The sequence below is a fragment of the Zonotrichia leucophrys genome, chromosome 14, assembly GCF_028769735.1.
Source record: "Zonotrichia leucophrys gambelii isolate GWCS_2022_RI chromosome 14, RI_Zleu_2.0, whole genome shotgun sequence".
NCBI classification, from domain to species: Eukaryota; Metazoa; Chordata; class Aves; order Passeriformes; family Passerellidae; genus Zonotrichia; species Zonotrichia leucophrys.
This window is the reverse complement of record NC_088184.1, coordinates 15,230,693-15,250,303: the sequence shown is the minus strand read 5'-3', so window position 1 is coordinate 15,250,303 and position 19,611 is coordinate 15,230,693. Positions and strand designations below refer to the sequence as shown.

The window sequence follows — 19,611 nt, the reverse complement described above, 5'->3', positions numbered from 1 at the left end:
TATGTCTCTGGTATCGTAAGAAGCTAAATTTTAAATTATTTAAATAAAAAGCTTCAGATGACAAGGAACAGAAAAGCGGGACTGGACTTCAAAACCGAATTAGCCACATCTGGAAATGCTTCATCTAAAAGCCACTCACTTGGTTAAAGGCTGAGGTGCTCAGGGTGAGCTGCAGGGCTTGGGAAGTTGTCAGGGTGAGCTCAAATAGTAATAACACTATTTGTAATAATAATAATAATAATAATAATAATAATAATAATAATAATAATAATAATAATAATAACTATTATTAGTAGTATTAATTATTATTAGTAATTATTATTATTAGTAGTAGTAATAATAATTATTATTACTAATATAGTAATAATAATAATTTATAAAATAATAATTAAAAAATATAATATATATTATATAATGTTATTAAAACTATTATAAACTAATAAAATATTATTATAATAGAAATAATAATAATAACTATTATTATTAGTAGTAAATATTATTAGTAGTAGTAATAATTATTATTACTAATATAGTAATAATAATAATTTATAAAATAATTATAAAATATAATATATATTATATTATTATAACTATTATAAACTAATAAAATATTATAATAGAAATAATAATAATAACTATTATTAGTAGTAGTAATTATTATTAGTAATTATTATTATTATTAGTAGTAATAATTATTATTACTAATATAGTAATAAAATAATTTATAAAATAATTATAAAATATAATATATATTATATTATATTATTATAACTATTATAAACTAATAAAATATTATTATAATAGAAATAATAATAATAATAACTATTATTAGTAGTAGTAATTATTATTATTATTAGTAGTAATAATAATTATTATTACTAATATAGTAATAATAATAATTTATAAAATAATAATTATAAAATATAATATATATTATATAATATTATTATAACTATTATAAACTAATAAAATATGATTATAATAGAAATTATTATTATTAGTAGTAGTAGTAGTAATTATTATTAGTAATTATTAGTAGTAGTAATAATAATTATTATTACTAATATAGTAATAATAATTTATAAAATAATAATTATAAAATATAATATATATTATATAATATTATTATAACTATTATAAACTAATAAAATATTATTATAATAGAAATAATAATAATATAACTATTAGTAGTAGTAATTATTATTAGTAATTATTATTATTAGTAGTAGTAATAATAATTATTATTACTAATATAGTAATAAAATAATTTATAAAATAATTATAAAATATAATATATATTATATTATATTATTATAACTATTATAAACTAATAAAATATTATTATAATAGAAATAATAATAATAATAATAACTATTATTAGTAGTAGTAATTATTATTAGTAATTATTATTATTATTAGTAATAATAATTATTATTACTAATATAGTAATAAAATAATTTATAAAATAATTATAAAATATAATATATATTATATTATATTATTATAACTATTATAAACTAATATTATTATAATAGAAATAATAATAATATAATAATAATAATAATAATAATAATAATATTATTATAATATATTATTATTATTATTATTATTATTATTATTATTATTATTATTATTATTATTATTATTATTATTACTATTATTTCCTCTCACCCAGCAAACAGCAGAATTTCCCAGAGCCCTTTGTTACCTGGCAGGTGCCAAACTCTGCTCCCTGTGAACGCTGGAGCCCCCAGGCTCCCTCGCCAGTCCCCTGCTGGAACAAGGGCTCCTTTGTGGCAGTGCCAGCAGCCAGCCCTGCTCCTCCTGCAGCATCTGACACCCTGTGGCTCCCCAGCAGTGCCTGACCCATTTCTGGGGACAAATCTGCCCATTGAGCATCCCGGGGCTCAGATAAGGAGCAGCTGTGCTGGGAAACAGAGCTGGGCATTGAGCAGGGCACGGCCAGGCTGGGCAGGGGATGAGCAGCCTTCCCTGCCAGGTTTCTGCAGCCAGGAGAACAATTCCTGCCCCAGCCAGGAGAACAATTCCTGCCCCAGCCAGGAGAACGATTCCTGCCCCAGCCAGAACAATTCCTGCCCCAGCCATGCCCTGCTCAGCCAGCGTGGAGCCCTTCCCTCTGCACAGGGACTCTCCAGTGCCCAGGGGCTCCTTCACTGGAGCAAAGAGCAACAGAATCACAGAATCGTGGAGTGCTTGGGGTTGGAAGGGAGCTTAAAGCTCACCCAGGAACATCTTGCACTGGAACAGCCCTGCCCTGTCCAGCCTGGCTTTGAAGGGGCCCCCCAATGATGATCATCAGTCATCAACCAATCACCCACCAAATTTTACGTTATTGTAGCTGATAAAAAGCATGACACTGAAGATGTCCAGGTGGCTGCCACACACACCCAAGGACAAAAGGCTTAGTCCTACCCTCACTGTTAGTTTTTGCTGGGTATATCCATGCGAGTACCCGTGCTCCAGTATCCCAAAGCCCAGCACACCTCAGTGCCTCGGAGTTCCAGAGTTAATTATTCACCGTGTAAAAGCCACAGAGTGGTTTTTGGCAGGGGGAGGGTGTATTCTCAGTGTTTATAAATAGCTGGGTGGTTCTCAGGAAACCACTGAGGGATGAGGCAGGAGGGAAATGTGACTGTGCTGGGATCTGGGATCCCACCGTGAGTCACCCTGGCAAGGGAAGGGAAGGTCTCACCTTTGCTGTGCTCCTCCGTGGGGGTCACCCCCAGCTTCTTGAAGTACTCGTCTGTCTCGGGGTCCACCACGAGCAGCCTGGCCTCGCTGTCCCTGGCCTTGATGTGGGACACCACCTCCGAGTGCCGCAGCCCCTCCACGTTGATCCCGTTCACCTGCACAGGGACAGCATCACAACCCAAACCCAGCCCACAGGGCTGCTCCTGCTCCCAGAACCCTCCTTCCCTAAGGATTCCTGTCTTTATTCCTGCTGGGCCTGTGGCATTTTCCTTTCTCTGTTCCTGTGGGGATGACAGGAAGGCTACAGGCTTTTCCCTTCTCCCTCTCCTAAACCCCCCCAGAGCATCCTCTGTGTTACCTCACACCTCTGGCTGCATCCCAAATACATCCATGGGTAATCACACACCTCAGGCTCCCCCCAAAACCCTCTGCCTGCCCTCTCTGGTGCTGCCAAGCCCAGCCTTCCCCTTGGATGTGCCCCAATCTCCCCGTGGGCACAGGGGGCTGGGTGCACCCCCGTGTCCTGAGCCATCACTGTGCCACCCTCCATCCCTCTGGAGGGAAACTGAGATTTCTGTGCCCCTGACAGGCGAGTCCCTGTGCCTGGGGCAGGGATTCATCCCTCCCTCCCTGCCCTGCCCTGCGTGAGAGCCAGGACCTCCAGGGAACCCGATCCCGATTGTTCCTGCAGGAGGGGACAATGGTGACTCAGGACATTGTTCGGTGAATGAATCACCCTTTGTCCCACCGGGAAGGGCCCGACAGCCTCAGCACGACCCAGAGCTGCTCCTCATCCAAAGGGACGAGCAGAGCCTGGGCTCCACACCTGGGGTCCCCTCTGCAGGGAACCAGGCTCCCCTGCTCCCCAGGGCACAGCTGCAAGGGCTGGGGTGAGAACAAACCCCTTCCAACCCCTTCCAGGCTCTGCCCCTCACTCCAGGTGCTGCCAGCCTCAGCTGCCAGCTCACAGCCCTGCTCCATCCCTGTCCTGCCACTCCAGCTCACCCCAATCCATGCCAGGGCTGCTCTCCCCCACCCTGGCACAGAGCTGGGGGCATCAAATATTTATCCCAGCCCCAAAGAGCAGGCAGGGAGGGGATCAGGTTTCTGAGCTCACCCCGAGCTGCTTTGTGTGTGCCAGGCCCCGGGCCAAGCCCATCAATAAATAACAGGACCCCTGGATGTGACACCAGCCCGGCAGTGCCACCCGTGCCCGGCCCGGCCCCACGCTGTCCCAGCATTAAACTTTCAGCTGCAGGGACAGGCACAGCTCCCACTGCCCGGGCAGTAACTCCTCATGGGGCTGAAAGGCAGGAGAGTGCTCTGCCCGCAGGATTATCCCAGCTCACACTCTTGCAGGGGTGCCAATCCCATTCCTGCTCTGAGCTGGCAGCGAGGTCCCTGTGGGTGGTTTTGGGGTTCAGCCCAAGCAGGGAATATCCATGTGCTCCCACAGGGAAAGGGGTGATGGCTGCTGTGTCTGCCCCTCTGCCCACACAGGCAGCTCTGGATGGGGGCACCTCCTTCTCCAGGAACAACACAACATTACAATCCAAAGAGAGGGCAACTCCAGCCCCATCTTGGGCAAGAAGTGCTGTCCAGCACGTGGTGATCAGCGAGATGCTTCCAAGAACACTTTTTCCCCATCTTCCATAATTTTGTGTCTTAAAATCTCTGCAAAGCCTCTTCCCCTGTGTTTCCAAGCACTCCCTGGCAGGGCATCAGCTCAGCTGGGCAGCACCAGCCTGGCCCTGTGCCCACTGTCCCCTGCCCGACGCTCCCTGGTGCCAGCCAGAGCCAGCACAGCACCTTGGGGACACAGCTGGGGGATGGCAGGACTCAGCAGTCTTGGAGGGCTTTTCCAGCCTAAGAACAACCCCAAATTTCTACTCTGTAATCCTCCCCAGAGCTCCCACTTGGAGGAGAGGAGCACAGAGCCGTGCCATCCCTGGCACCCCAATTAGAGCAACACAGGGGGCTCAGCTGGGGAAGGTGACGGGCTGGGGGCTGTCCCAGCTTGCCCAGGGTCCCACCCTGCTGCTGCCCCCTCGCTGTTACCTCCACCAGGCGGTCCTGGGGCCGCAGCCCTGCCCTGGCCGCGGGCGAGTCGGGATCCACGGAGCGGATGAACTGCCCCGGCCGCGACTTCTCGCTGTGCAGGTTGAAGCCGTAGCCATTGGGGCCTTTCTTCAGGTGGCACAGGCGTGGGCACAGCTCCTTCTGCCCGTTCAGGTCCTGCTTCATGGAGGAGAGGGTGGGGGAAAGGAGGCACGGGGTTAATGGATGCATTTGGGGTGGCTCCAGGCAGATGTGACTGTAAATAGAGCCCCGAGGAAGCGCCGTATCTGCCCCCCGTCCTCAGCCTGGGGACAGCTTAACAAATGGATTTCCTCTCATTGAGTCTATTTTCGAAACCCAATTGTCCAAAAGCACTCCAGAAAAATGAAAACAAAACAAAAAATGCATTTCCTTCTGCAGGAGTGGCTCAGATTCATCCACCCATAGGCTGGGACCCTCCCAGCAGCGGCCAAGCCCCAGCCCTGGGCAGGGAGGAACCAAGGCCCAGCTGTGCTTTGGCCAGACCTGGGATTGACCTCAGCCAGGTATTTAAGGCAGGGCCACTCCCTTGGTCTCGGTGACACCTGCATCACCCACTGGTGCCACCACCCCAGTCCCTCCTTGCTGGGAGGGGATGAACCCCAACATCCAAGAGCTCCCTGCGGCTGGGGAAGGCTGAGCTGGGCAGGATGAACAGCACAGGGGCACAGGAGGAGCTCAGTGCTTCTCCCCATGCCATGGAAAATGCTTTACGGCTCCTCAGGCCAGCCAGGGAGCAACAACTCCTGGTTTTCTGCAGGTCTGCAGGACCCACAACATTCCCACCAGCAGCTCCAGCTCGAGGCACAGCATCACATCCCTGCCAAAGGCACCTCAGAGATCCAGGGTGCTCATTTTCACCCAGGCTTTAAGGAAAACATCCCCCCTGGATGAGTTTTAACCTTCCCTCAGCAGGAGCAGCTCTGCTCCCTGTCTGAGCAGAGAGGATTGGTCTGGGATCACATTCCCAGGGAAATCTCTCCCAGCCTTTCCGTCCAAATTAAAAATCCAGGCAGCAATTTCCTCCTCCTCCCTCCCTTGGCTGAAAGGCACCACGAAACTCCAAACCTCCCAACTCCTTCACCCCCTCAAGGAGGGGTTTTACAGAGGAGAACTGAGTGGGGTCACACAGAGGGATCTACCAGGGATCCCTGTGCTGGGGATGGAATTTGCACAGAATTCCAGATGGGGTGGAAAAGACCTTAAATCACCTTGTTCCAGTCCCCTGCCATGGCAGGGACACCTCCCACTGTCCCAGGTGCTCCCAGCCCTGTCCAGCCTGGCCTTGGACATTGCCAGGGATCCAGGGGCAGCCAGATGTGGATCAGGGCTCCAGATGTGGACCAGGGCTCCAGATGTGGACCAGCCCAAGCCCAGCATCCAGGGAGAACCAGGGATGCAAAATGAACAGCCTGTGCACACAGAATGGCTCAGGAGGGAAGGAACCACTGAGGGTCATCCAAGTCCAATCTCCCTGTTCAAGCAGAATTCCCCAGAGCCCATCACCCAGGATTGAGTCTTTCCTCTGGCACAGGAGAGGCACCTAAACCACCAAATTCCTCAAAAAGTGCTCACCTTACCCACCAAATTCCTCAAAAAGTGCTCACTTTACCCACCAAATTCCTCAGAAACTCCTCTCACACAAGGGTCACCACCAGCAGTGCCCATCACAGGCACGGGGGCACACTCAAAACTGCTCCTGAATTTTACAGAGATTCCTTCATCAAATGAGTTCTTTACTAAAAACCAGCTGGTGGTGTTGGTATCTCACCCCCAGCTGGGTTCATAAAGGGGAATAATGATTGAATCAGTGACAGCCCAGCCAGGATGGGGCTCCAAGGCCCTCCTGTGCCTGCTCCCACCAGGGCAGCCCTGCAGCCCCATCCCCTCCCCGTGCACCCTGAGCCCTGCTGCACTTTTCCCATGGCCCCAGAGCAGGCAGTTCACCCTATCTGCAAACATTTCCAGCCTGCCTGGAGCTCCTCAGGCTCTGAGGAAAACAGGAAATGATTCAACTGCAGTGACCTTAAAGGACACACGGGGCTCTGTGTGCAGCACGAGGGCAGCGCCTCTGGGGTCACCAAAGTGCAGCTGGCATCACCAAAACCCACCTGGCATCACCTATTCGGGTCCAAAAAGGACCTTCTAAAGCCATTTTCCTCCTGCTCCATCCCTGCAGGGTCAGAGCTCCTGCAGCAGTGTGAAAACACAGAGGAATCACTGAGAATCACCCCAAAATCTGGGCTGGAGGTGCTGTCCCAGCGTGGGGATCCCTTGGGGACACCCTGGCAGGGTCAGTCCCTCCTCCTCCTCCTCCTCCTCCAGGGATCAGCAGTGAAATCAAATTACTCACTAAACCAACCCCAGAGGGAGGGAAAAGCTCCCCTGCAGGATCCCCAGGCTGGGAGCTGCTGCTTTGTGCCACGTCCTGCGTGGGCTTGTGCTGCTCTCACTGCAAAATCCTCAATTTAAGGCCCTTAACTGGAACGAATCCAAGACGTTTATTTTTAAATACACACATATAAAAAAAAAAAAATAATCCCAATTCAGCATCTGTTCTGGGCAGAAATCCTCAGGGAAAACTGCTTATCCTCCCGCAGAGATGATCCAGGGTTTTGCTGGGCTCTTAAAGCTCCCAGCTAACGCAATCCTTGGCTGCTGGAGCAAACAGCTTTTGGAGCTGAGCTCTGCAAAGCCCCTCTCTGGGATTAGGGGCTGAGCCCCTGCTCACACCCCCAGCTCTGGAACGGCCTCTCCTGCCAGCTCCTCTCTTTATTTTCCTTTTGCATTCCTTTCCCTGGCTGTGTTCTGGGGAGATATTTCCATATTTCCCCATTTCCCGGGGGATTTGGCCTCTGTGAAACCCGAGTTTTTCTGGAAGAGTAGTGTGGTCATCATGGGGGCTTCACAGGATTCTGCCTGAGAGGGGGAGGCTGCGCCCCTCTCACAGCCAGCGCTGCAAAGGATCCAGTTACAGACACAGGCGTGCTGCAAAGAAACTGAATTCAACCCCGTTTTTTCTGTCTCAGAAAGACAAAAATTGCCCATACACAGGAAAAAAAAAAAAAAAAACAAAACACCCAACAAAAAAACAAAATCAAAAAAAAACCCAAAAACCTTACAAAATGAAGAACCAAAACCAAACAAACACCTGCAAAAAAATCCCAAAACCCCAAAAACCCTGCAAAATGAAGATTTTGCTAAAAAAATGCAAAATGAAGACTTTGCCCAAAAAACCCCCACAAAATGAAGATTTTGCAAAAAAAAAAACCCTGCAAAATGAAGATTTTGCAAAAAAAAACCCCTGCAAAATGAAGATTTTGCCCCTCAAAAAACCCTGCAAAATGAAGATTTTGCCCCCCAAAAAAACCGCAAAATGAAGATTTTGCAAAAAAAAAAACATGCAAAATGAAGATTTTTTGAATTTTTCTCCAGGAATCCAGGCCCTTCCAGTGAGTGCCTGAAGCAGGGCCCACTCCATCCCTGCCTGTGCCATGCCCAGGGGTGTCTGTGCAGGTAAATCCTCCCTGCATGGTGAACTGCACTCACACCCAGCCCTGGAGCTGCTGCATTTTCCAAGGAAAACCTTTCGGAAGCTCAGCTCAAGCTGCTCCATTTAAAAAAGCACAAACAAGACATTAAATAACAATGAAAAGCTTTCAGAAAAAATTTAAAAAAAAAACCCGATTGGGTGTTGCCAGCTCTCACAATCTCACGGCAACTCTTTGCAGCATCTGATTTTTGATTTCCCCTTGGAGTTCCCAGCGCTGCTGAGGGGAACCGGGGTCCCTCAGGGCTCACCTGGGGGCACCCAGAGCCAAGCCCAGCTCCCATGGGTGCCCCTTGGCCCATGGGTGCCCCAGCCCTGGCTCTGTGCCACCCCTGCACTGACCAGGGCTGTGCCCATTTGGCACCAATGTCACCAGCCCTGATTAACGAGGGGTTGCACACCATTAATTAGCACGTGGCAGCCTGCAGGAAAGCAGAATCCAGAAGCACCAAAAGGAGCCAAAGTCCCCTCCTGGGTTTGAGGGGCAGCAGAGCAGCCCCCAAGCTTTGGTTACCCAACCAAACCCACCTGGCCCTACAAAAACCCCTCCCAGCTCAACACCTCTCACCCTTTTAAGATTTTTAAGATTTTCTCAGCCTTCTCATGTTGAAGTGTAGTGAACTTTCTCACACACTTTCTGTAAATAACTCATTGTTTTGCATTCCTTTATAGAAGAAGAGAAAGTTGATAAACTGTTGGTCTGACCAGGGTCATTGGAGAGGTGGCACTGTCACCCTCCAGTCCGCTGTCACTTTAGGAAAACTATAAATGTTAAAGTCAGAAAATAAACTCCCCTTTTTATCCTTCACCTCAAAAGCAGCAGTGTACACTGATTTTCTTTCGGCTCCTATAGTAACAAACCCCAGTGCCAGGGACCCTCCTGTGCCACTGTGAGCCAGCCCAGCACAGGGATGTCCCTGCTCCCCACAGCCCAAAGGAAAAACCAACCTGCACCTTCACACCAGCCCAGCCTGGCCCTGAGCAGGGACAGGAATAAATAAAATGGACATTTCAGAGCCAGCCCAGAAAGCTGCAGGAGCACCCAGGGTCTGGCTCTCCACACTGGTGTTCAGGTGCCAGGACTGTCCCCAACCCCTCTGCCCCACAAAGGGCTAAAATGCTTTGAAAGCCATGGTTTGGGGCTTTATTCCTAATAAAAATAAAATAAAAAATAGGGGTTTACTCCTAAATAAAAAAATAAAAAAATAAAAAAAATTAAAGAAATAAATAAAAATAAAAAATAAAAGAAAAAATAAAAGAAATAATAAAATAAATAATAAAATATAAATAAAATATAAAATAAAAATTATAATAAAATAAAAATAAAAAAATTAAAATAAAATAAAAAATAAAAAATAAAAAATAAAAATAAAATAAAAATAAAAAATAAAAAATAAATAATAAAATATAAGCAAAAAAATTATAATAAAATAAAAATAAAAAAAATAAAAAAAAAAATTTAAAATAAAATAAAAAATAAATAAATAAAAATTAAATATTATAAAAATAAATAATATAAATAAATAAAAATAAAATTAAAATAAAATAAAAAATAAATAATAAATAATAAATAATAAAATATAAGCTAAAAAATTATAATAAAATAAAAATAAAAAATAAAAAATAAAAATAAAATAAAAAATAAAAAATAAAATAAAATTTAAAAAAAAATTTAAAAAAAAATAAAATAAAATAAAATAAAAAATAAAATAAAAAATTCCACACCAGTGCCAGCATGAACACTGGGTCTTCCAGGAGAAGACAAGGAGGAGGAAGAGGGGGACACAGGCACACACAGAGCTACTCTAGAGGCCGAGGCCAGGCTGGTACCATCACCCTGGGTCCTGGTGGCTCCTGCAGGCTGGCAGGGCAGGGGGTCCCTGGGGTGTCCCTGGGGTGTCCCAGCAGCTCCAGCCCTGCTCCTGCCCGCAGTGGGATTTGCTGGAACTCCACCAAGCTCCTCTCCTGGTGTGCCACAATAATCACAATAATTAGGATCAGGGCTCCTAATCAGCTCAGCCCTGCCTGGGACCCCCTCCCCTGCTCCCTGTGCCCACCCCAGGGGCCCTGCCCACAGCTCCAACACCCCTGCAGTGTCACAGACATCTTTTATGGAAAATCCTTTCTTTAGGGAGCTGAGAGGCCCCAGGAACAAAATGCAAACATTGATTATCTGCTGCTGTGGAATGCAACAGGTGCATCTGGGATTGGTCTCATGTGGATGTTTCTGATTAATGGCCAATCACAGTCCAGCTGGCTCGGACAGAGAGCTGAGACACAAACCTTTGTTATCATTCCTTCCTTTTTCTATTCTTAGCCAGCCTTCTTTCTGATGAAATACTTTCATCTATTCTTTTAGTATAGTTTTAATGTAATATATATGATAAAATAATAAATCAGCCTTCTGAACCATGGAGTCAGATCCTCATCTCCTCCCTCATCCTGGGACCCCTGAGAGCGCGGTCACACTGCAGCACCTGGATGCACTCCAGGATCACCCAGGACAGGTCAAACCTTTCCATCCCTGCTTGGCAGGGCTGCAGAGAGCCCAGGCAGGAGCACTCCTGCCTCATTTACATTGTTGACACACTTTCAGCCAGCAGCCGCGGTGTTTCCTCTCCTTTTTCTGTGGTTTGGGTCAGAAAATGGCAAAATGGCTCCTCTGCTCCCTCCCAAACAAACCTCAGCTGCAGAACCCACCAGGGCTGGGGATGTCCTGAGGGGACAGAGGGCACTGCTCAGAGCCCTGCTGTCCATCCCCACCTCCAGATGGGACTTCTGGGAGGGTTTGGGGCTGATTCCATCCCTCCCTCCCTCCTGCTGGCCACACACTCTCCCCCATCCCCTCCTCCAGCTGCAGGCAGTCTGAGCGGGCTCAAATTCCAGATGTTTGGTGAAATGCTATAAATAACAGACGGGGGAGGGGAGACTGGGACGCCAGCCCCACCAAACACCAGCAGATGTTCCTGCCCTTCCTGCAGGGCCTGGGCTGGGAATGGGTAGGAAGGGGCAGATCCAGCATCCAGAGACACCCCCGGGCAGGAGGTGTGCAGCAGGCAGAAATGAATCCCTGGGCAGGACAAGAAAATGGGAATAAACCCCTGGGCAGGAGCAGAAAATGGGAATAAACCCCTGGGCAGGAGCAGAAAATGGGAATGAATCCCTGGGCAGGAGCAGAAAATGGGAATGAATCCTTGGACAGGAGCAGAAAATGGGAATGAATCCCTGGGAAGGAGCAGAAAATGGGAATGAATCCTTGGGCAGGAGCAGAAAATGGGAATGAATCCCTGGGAAGGAGCAGAAAATGGGAATAAACCCTTGGGCAGGAGCACAAACAGGAATAAATCCCTGGGCAGGAGCAGCAAACAAGAACAAATCCCTGGGCACGAGCAGCAAACCGGCTGCTCCCATTTCCATGCAGCCACAGCTGTAATTACCACCCAGCCCATTCCCAGGAGGTGTTTCAGCTCTGACACCAATGGCCAGAAGAGGAAAACCTGCCAGCACTGCCCCAGCACAGAGCCACCCAGGGAATGTCCCCAACACCTCCCTCATTCACATCCCGGCAGGACAAAGCTCAGGGACTGCCCGTGGCCATCTCTGCCCCACAGAAAAGGAGCTCAAACGTGGCTCAGCTGCCACCAAAAGGCCTTTTGGGAGAGGCTGAGATCACCCTGAAACCAGCAGGGTCACCTTCAGTGTCCCCAGAGCAGAGCTGCAGCTCCTGATGGTGACAGCACAGACTGGGGTGTCACCTGTGCCACCCTCACCTGCCTGCCCAGCACGGGGCTGCTGCACCTCACTGAGATCCCCTGCATTATTCAAATTACTGCAATTATTTCAACTGCTCCAGCTGAGCTGGAGTGACAGAAGCACTAAAAAAGCAGGTGTAATAAAAAAATAAAAGAGCAGGGGTTTATTTTCAGGGCGGCAGACGCTGAGCTTTGTGCTGCTCAAGGGTTTATTCCCATTTTCTGCTCCTGCCCAAGGGTTTATTCCCTCCTGCCAATCCAGGGGCTGCACCAGCACCCACCCAGTGCCCCCTGGATGCATCCATCCCTCCTTCCATCCCTACCTCTGGATGCATCCCACACGCCCTGAGCCAGCAGGCAGCACAAAGGCAGCGGGTGAGGATGGCAGGGAGTGACTCCAATTAGCAATGGAACACATCCAGCCTGGGCTCCTCAGCAGGACACACGGCCAGGCTGCAGCTGATAGGGCAATTTGGATATTCCTGGGATCATTCCTGCTAATTTGGATATTCCTGGGATCATTCCTGCTAATTTGGATATTCCTGGGATCATTCCTGCTAATTTGGGTATTCCTGGGATTTCTCTGATTTTTCAGGCAGTCCCTGAGAGGAGGAGGAGGATGATGAGCCATGCCATGGAAAGCCCAGACTCACAGCACAGCTCCTTGCATGGAGGGGAAGGATGATGCCCACAGTGGGCACCCATCCTCAGCAGGGTCCTGGACACTTCCCCTGAGCCCTGCAGCCCTTGTGGGCACAGCTGAGGGCACAGTGAGGGTGCCAGGGTGGTGCAAAGTCATCACAAGAGGTTAATGAGGCCCTTCACCATCCCGTGCCACCAGAGCAGCAGCAAGAGGAGGTTTGCAGCTCCCTGTGCCCAGCTCACTGCCAGGAGCTGTGGGATGCAGAGCTGTGCCATAGCCCTGTGTGCCCAGGGAAGTGCCAGGCAGGAGAAAGCAGGAGCAGGATGTGGAGGGTGGGGAGGTGCAGCCCATGGTGGCAGCACTGCCAGGCTGTGCCAGGGCACCACTGCCAGCCCAGCCCTGGGAAAAGCCCTTCCCTGCAGCCCCACAGGGCCCCACTCCAGAACCCTCCTGGCAGAGCAACCCCAGCTCAGCCTGCCCTCGGTGCCCCCGGGCTAAGCTGGATCTGCCCCTCTGCGACATCCCCGCGGCTTTGGGGAAATCCCTGAGCACAAAGGGGGCTCTCAGCGTGGCCACTCCTGCCTGGCACCTCCTGTGCCCGTGGGCACAGCCCCAGGGAGGGTCCCCGAGGGGCACAGCCCCAGCTCTGCCCACACCCACAGAGTGCAGCTGATCCCCCAGCAGGGATGGAGCTTGTCCCTGTCCCCTGGCAGCCCCACAAGATCCATCAGGGATGGAGCTGTCCCCTGTCCCCATTCTCTGGCAGCCCCACAAGGTGCAGCAGGGATGGAGCTGTCCCTGTCCCCTGGCATCCCCAGAGGGTGCAGCAGGGATGGAGCTGGTCCCCAATCAGGGATGGATCTGTCCCCATTCATTCCCTGCAGCCCCCAGCTGTGGGAATCAGCATTTTCCCCTCTGTGCTGCAGCAGGAGCAGGCTGAGGCAGCAGAGCACCCACGCTGTGCCCCGGGCAGGGCTGCAGCAGCAGCAGCAGCAGCAGAGGCTTGGCTGGAGCAGGGAGCAGCTGGGCCAGCCCAGGGAGGGAAGGAGGGAGGATGGAGGAGGCAGAAAGCGCCACGTGCACGTGTCTGCATGGACACAGACGGCTTTTCCAGCTGGCTCTGCCAAGGGAACACACAGCCAGGGCACCACAGGGCTCCTCTGCTCCACGGGGAGCAGCTCCAGGCTGATGTGGGAGAGAAATGTGGGGAATGGCAGGCTGGGGTTTGTCCAAGAGGAGAAATGTGGAATCTCTGCTCTGCGTTGAAAGGGATCTCAGCAGATCCACAGGGATCTGTTTTCTGCTGGGTGGGAGGGGAAACAGCAAATGGGAATAAATCCTTGGATTTATTATTAATAAAGCCTTGGTCAGCAAGCAGGGCTGGAGCTGCTGGAGCAGGGGAAAAACTCCTTCCCACGCTCAGCATGAACCCCCAGGCCAGAGGAGGGGTTGTCTGCACAATGGGAATGGAGAAAGATGCTGGGAACGAAATTCCCCAATGCCACAGTGCTCCCTCCCTCCCTCCCTGCACAGGGGCTGTGCTGCAGCCCAGAGCTGCTGTCCCACCCTGTGACATCCCAAACAGAGCAGTGCCACCCCAATAATGGCACACCCCAAACCAGAGCAGTGCCACCCCAATGGCACATCCCAAATAGAGCAGTGCCAACCCCAATAATGGCACACCCCAAACAGAGCAGTGCCACCCCAATGGCACACCCCAAACCAGAGCAATGGCACACCCCAAACAGAGCAGTGCCAGCCCCAATTATGGCACACCTCAAACCAGAGCAGTGCCACCCCAATAATGGCACACCCCAAACCAGAGCAGTGCCACCCCCTCTGTGACACCCCAAATAGAGCAGTGCCACCCCCAATAATGGCACACCCCAAACCAGAGCAGTGCCACCCCCAATAATGGCACACCCCAAACCAGAGCAGTGTCACCCCAATGGCACATCCCAAACAGAGCAGTGCCACCCCAATGGCACATCCCAAACAGAGCAGTGCCACCCCAATAATGGCACACCCCAAACCAGAGCAGTGCCACCCCAATGGCACATCCCAAATAGAGCAGTGCCACCCCCTCTGTGACACCCCAAACCAGAGCAGTGCCACCCCAATGGCACACCCCAAACCAGAGGTCCTGTCCCCCTCTGTGACACCCCAAACAGAGCAGTGCCACCCCAATGGCACACCCCAAACAGAGCAGTGCCACCCCCTCTGTGACACCCCAAACAGAGCAGTGCCACCCCAATGGCACACCCCAAACCAGAGCAATGGCACACCCCAAACAGAGCAGTGCCAGCCCCAATTATGGCACACCTCAAACCAGAGCAGTGCCACCCCAATAATGGCACACCCCAAACCCCCAATAGCACATCCCAACCTGAGCCCCCCGCACAGGGCAGAGCCAGGCACGGCTCCAGCCCAGCCCAGCCCTGCTTTCACCCAGGTCTGTGCTGGAGCCAGGCACCTCCAGGCTCTGCCCAGCCCCCTTGGCCTCCCCAGCTGTTCTGGAGGCCAGGCCTTGAGCAATCACAAATGCTGGTGGAGGCTGGGCCCATTCCTGCCCTGCAATGCCCCGGAGTCAGAGCAGGAATCCAGTCCTGCAGCTCTGGCTCCCAGGAAAACCCCAGGACAGGGAGGTTTTGGGAAAATAAAGGTTTTTCCCAAAGACTGAGGCTGCTCAGGCTCTGTCCTGCTGCTTTTCCCCGTGCCAGGGCTGTGGCATTGGGGTCACCTCACAGCAAACCCCACCAGGGCCAGCACCCACTGCTCAAACCCACCAGGACCTGCCCTGAAGGCTGAATTTTAGGGATAGGGTGCAATCCTGCAGAAAGCCAGCTGTTAGCCAGGCATCTCATACAGAATGGGGAGAACTGTTCTGCACCACATTCCAGCAGGGGCACAAATCCTGGTCCCCTCCAGGAGCCCCCAGACCCCACAAGAAGAGGCCATGGATGCTGCACTCAGCCCAGCCCAGCACAGGCAGGGTGGGAAGGAGGCACAAACCATCCTGCTGTCCCTTTGGGGCTGGTTTCCCTCCTGCTCTGCCCCCTGGCAGTGAGGGGTGCACTGGGCACAGGGCAGGGGACCCATCTGCACCCCCAGCCCGGCCCCTGCCCCAGAACAGGCTCTGCTCTGTGAGTGCTGGCCCAGGGAAGTTCAAGAGTTTACTCCCAATATTTGTCTTGGCCGGGCAGCCCAGCTGGCTGCAGGAAATGGGGCAGGGGGAGGGCTCCAAACATCCTCTGCATTCCTGGTGAGAGAGAGCAAAGGCAGCTCAGGGCACCCCCCTGGGGTCACCCAGTGTGAGAGGGGCCCTTTGTGCTCAGAAACCTGCAATCAAACATCCAGGGTGCCATTCTCCAGAACTGGGGGGTGAGGGGCCTTGGTCCCAGCCCTCAGCTCCACACTGAGCTGCTCCCCTGTCCCAAAACCCCCAAATCACAGCTCCTGCACAGGATCTGCTGGGCTGGGCACACACCCAGAGCCTCCCGTGCTGCTGGGGCTCCCCTTGACCTCCCCAGGCACCCCTCAGCCCTGCTGCCAGCGCCCCCATTGCACAATGCTGGCACCAGGGCATCCCCCAGCCCTGCTGGGACACTCGGGATCAAACCAGGCTCAACCCGAGTGATCCCATCTGATCAGGTCCCAGGATCTGACAGGATCATCAGGGACCACCAGGGCTCCTCTGCCAAGCTCCAAAAATGACATTTTTTGACCCAAACTCCTTAAAGATGAGGATACCCCTTGGCAGGGAGCTGAGCTTATCTGCAGCTGAGCAGGGCAGGGCAGATAAGGGCTGGGCTGGCCCCTGGAGCCCTGGGCAGAGCACACAGAGGTTCCTGGGGCAGGGAGGATCTCTGAGATAACCCCAGAGCCAGGGCCAGCTGCTCCTGCTGATAAAGCCGGGCTGCAGGGGGTGCCAGGGCCAGTCCTGGGGCGCTGGGCACGCTGCCATCCCTGCCTGTGCCAGGGGGACACAGAGCCCCCAGAAAGGGGGAACAGCCCAAAAACGGTGCTGGCAAAACCCAAAAAAGGGATTTGGGTGCCCAGCACAAGCCACCAGCCCCTCCCAGGGGGCTTCATCCCCACACGCCAGCCCCAAGCAGGGGCTCACATCCCCCTGGCTCAGCCCAGCAGCCACACAGGGAACCCTTCCAGGCAAAGCCGGCTGCTCACCCGCTTACAGCTAATTAGGGCTTGTCTTAATTAAATCCTGCCAACCATGAACAGCCAGAGTGAACTGATTCACCTGGGATGGCCTCTGGCTGCTGGTGGGGTGGGCAGGAGCCCCACGGGGCAGGAGGAGGTGCCAGGGCTGGGCAGAGCCCCTGCAGCCCCTGCCCAGGGCACAGCAGCAGTGAAATGGAATTGCCTGGCAGTGCCAGCTCAGCCAGGTGCCAGGGCCACGTCCCCAGGGGTGCTGGGAGCTCAGGCTGACAAGGGGGATCAGCCCTCCCTGCCCCCCGTGTGCTGCTGGGGGCTTTAGGGGGATTAGCCCCTGTAATGCCATCAGAGGGGTTAATCACAGAACAGCCCAGGGGCAGCAGGGCAGGCTCTGACCCCACTGCCAGCACATGGGGATGGAGAGGCCCTGGAGCACATCTGGGCACACATCTGGGCACCCAGGCACTGCTGCTCCTCCCTCAAGCATCCCTGGGACTGCTCAGTGCCAGGCTGGACACCCTGCCAGGGGAAAAAACCACAACCAGGCAGCCCAAAAGTGCAGCCTGGAGAAAAGGAGGCTCCAGGGAGAGCTCAGAGCCCTTCCAGGGCCTGAAGGGGCTCCAGGAGAGCTGGAGAGGGACTGGGGACAGGGATGGAGGGACAGCACACAGGGAATGGCTCCCACTGCCAGGGATGGATGGGATATTGGGAATTGGGAATTGTTCCCTGGCAGGCCCTGGCACAGCTGTGGCTGCCCCTGGCAGTGCCCAAGGCCAGGCTGGGCAGGGCTTGGAGCACCCTGGGATGGTGGAAGGGGGTGGATTAACTGACCTGCCCCTTCCAGAAACCATTCCAGAACTCTCTGCCCACTGAGCAGCCTCTCACACTTCCACAGCACTGGCACCTGCAGGGAATTGTCTTTCTCCCCTTCCCAGTGCTCATAAAACAACTAAAATTTGGCTCTCACAGGCTCACCACTAAACAAACATCTCACACCAGCTTATTGTACCTGGAAACAAACTCCTGCAAAGCTTTAGTGGGAAAAGAGGGACACTGAGCCAACAGAATCCAGCTCCAGTCTGGATGTGGTCAGAATGTGCACAGCAATGGAACCAAAACATTCAGGAGTCCAGGCAAAATGTAATGAAATTCAATTACAATATGGATCTTGCCAGAAAGAATTATGTCAACAGCTTGAGGTTCAATTCCTTATTTATAGAGACCTGTGGATCTGCAGAAAGCCTCCACTGATGGCAAGTTTAATTTTTGCTCTCCCATATCCCAGCCTGGAGTCCCCCACCAGCAGTGCCTGTAAAATCTCCATATCCAGAGACAGAGCAAAGGACTGGGAGACAAACCCAGCTCAGAACAGACCTTCACTGCACCCTGAGCAATTTATAATGCTGGGTACATCATTCCCCCAGCCTGGAGGGCAGGAATGACCCACACAGAGGTGATGCCACATTGCCAGGGCTGAGAGCACCCAAGGAATGTTTAAAAGGAGCTCTTTGGATGCTCTTTTGGCAGTCAGGTGTGTGTGGAAGCCTTGGCCCCCTCCAGCCTGGGGGCTCACACTGGAATCAGCAGCAGGGGCACCTCTGCCCCCCCAGTTTCCATTGCCCACCAGCAATCCCACAGCCCCAGGTGGGAGCAGGAGGAGCTGGGACTCCCCCACAGCCACCAGCAGGTTCAGATCCACGCCTGGGATGATTTATCCCTCTGGGACAGCCCTGCACACACAGCTGGGAACCAGCAGCACATCATCCCCTTCTCCACAACTGGCTCTCAGGAATAAACAGAGGATAAGAAAAAGAGAAAGAAAACCCAGCCCAAGCCCAATATTGTCTGAGGGTTTCCTGTGCCATGTGGAGCCCCCGGGGCCGAGCAGGCTGGAGCAGCTCCAGGGATGGAGCAGAGGCACAGCAGAGGCTCTGTGCAGCTGCCAGGGCACACGCACGAGGCCCCGCCGCTGCCAGAAGATTTTTTAATTTATTCTAAACCATTTAATAGCTCTGCCATTGAACAGAACCATCCCCAGCTGGCCGGGAGCCCACTGGTGAGCGGGGCTGGGTTTGAAGGAAAGCTGCTGGAGCCCATCCTGAGAGCCGAGGGGGCTGGGGAGGGATGGAGCTGCACTTCCAGCAGCTCCCACTCAGCATCAGAGGGAAAGGTTTTGATTAGTGGGGGATGCAGAAGGGATCAGCACCGGCTGGACCACCCTGAGCATCCCCATTCCGGGCTGGGGCAGGACCCCTCCCTGGGCTGGACCACCCTGAGCATCCCCATTCCGGACTGGGGCAGGACCCCTCCCCTATCCCGGGGAGCTGGGGGGTCCCGGGGTGACCCCTCGGTCCCCCGTGGCTCCGGGAACAAAGGCTCTTGGCAGGGCACGGCTCCTCCCGATGCTAATCTGCCTCCCGCCCGCTTTGTGTTTCACTAAAAATACCGCGGGGAGGAAGTTCGTGCAGCGGGGTGGATGCTCTCCTCCCCGGGAGGGGCTTCCTGCAATGCCCCGGCACAGAAATAGCCCCCAGCTCTATGTGCAGGGCAGTCTGGAGCGGGGAGAGCACTGAAATAGCCCCCGGCCCGTTCTGCAGGGCCGTTCTGGAGCGGGACTGCCTGCCCAGCCCTGACCATGCCAAGGGGAGCTCTGGGCATCCATCCCTGTCCCGCAGCACCGGGAG

At 51.6% G+C, this 19,611-nt stretch overlaps 1 protein-coding gene across 3 annotated transcripts in view; it reads right to left on the bottom strand.

Annotated features, from left to right (window-relative positions):
* Positions 1-19,611, bottom strand: part of NHERF2 (NHERF family PDZ scaffold protein 2) — a 35,631-nt gene that overhangs the window by 5,648 nt on the left and 10,372 nt on the right. For 2 of the 3 annotated variants that reach the window (XM_064725749.1, XM_064725751.1), the window contains exons 3-4: positions 4,771-4,947; positions 2,714-2,867 (exon numbers count right to left, since the gene is read on the bottom strand). In XM_064725749.1, the coding sequence (XP_064581819.1) occupies positions 2,714-2,867; positions 4,771-4,947 (331 nt within the window). Of the gene's footprint in view, positions 1-2,713; positions 2,868-4,770; positions 4,951-19,611 lie in introns of all 3 variants that reach the window. The other variant, XM_064725750.1, reaches the window with a different exon arrangement.